This window comes from Phanerochaete carnosa, assembly GCF_000300595.1.
Source record: "Phanerochaete carnosa HHB-10118-sp unplaced genomic scaffold PHACAscaffold_113, whole genome shotgun sequence".
Classification (NCBI taxonomy): Eukaryota; Fungi; Basidiomycota; class Agaricomycetes; order Polyporales; family Phanerochaetaceae; genus Phanerochaete; species Phanerochaete carnosa.
The window spans coordinates 6,985-7,657 of record NW_006767740.1 but is presented as its reverse complement, the minus strand read 5'-3'; the positions used below and the strand labels follow the sequence as shown (position 1 = coordinate 7,657).

The 673-nt window shown below is 49.0% G+C and overlaps 1 protein-coding gene across 1 annotated transcript; it reads left to right on the top strand.

The window, feature by feature from the left end:
• Nucleotides 1-61: 61 nt before the first annotated feature.
• Nucleotides 62-220, top strand: PHACADRAFT_167342 (uncharacterized protein; the record flags this gene model as incomplete). Its single annotated transcript, XM_007402344.1, has 1 exon — nt 62-220. The coding sequence occupies one exon, from the start codon at nt 62-64 to the stop codon at nt 218-220; it is 159 nt and encodes a 52-aa protein (XP_007402406.1).
• Nucleotides 221-673: the final 453 nt, after the last annotated feature.

The window sequence follows — 673 nt, the reverse complement described above, 5'->3', positions numbered from 1 at the left end:
AGTCTTTGTCGTTCTGTCAATATACGACGACCGCGGCCGTACTGCACACATACGACACACAATGCACCCCTGCTTTCTTCCGGCGCTCATGTACGAGGCCAATGTCGCGGGTGTCGTACTGTGCAGGATTGTAAGGCACGTTTTCCTTCGCGATGACGCGCCGTGCCGTTATGCGGATAGCACCTATCGCTTCGAGCTCGTTTGCGTCTCGGTGAAGTAAAGCATCGTCTATAGCCACATGAAAAGACAGGTTGTACATTTGTTTATTCTCCTCACCGTCAGAAAAATTGATCAGGGTAAAGGCGAATGGCCGAACAGAGGTCGATGTCATGAATATTACATATTCCGGATGGTTCTCCCGGATTCCATGGTATTCTTTTACTTTCTATATACCTCCGTATATTCGTAGGATATTCTAGGTATTCAGTCTGACATGTATATAAGGAGCTTGTACTGCTCAATAACAAGCCAGACTCGAGCTGGTCTTTCCTCACTCACATTCCTCTCGTCTGTCTCCTCAGCATTGTCGTAGCTCAGTCCAGTTGGATTGTTAGTTGCTGACATTAGCTCGAGTCTCCACCAACTGCCCTACGACGATCCTCGTCACTCCCACACCAACCATCACCCAGCTCCACACGACGATCCACCCAATCTACACGTTCGACTCTCACCC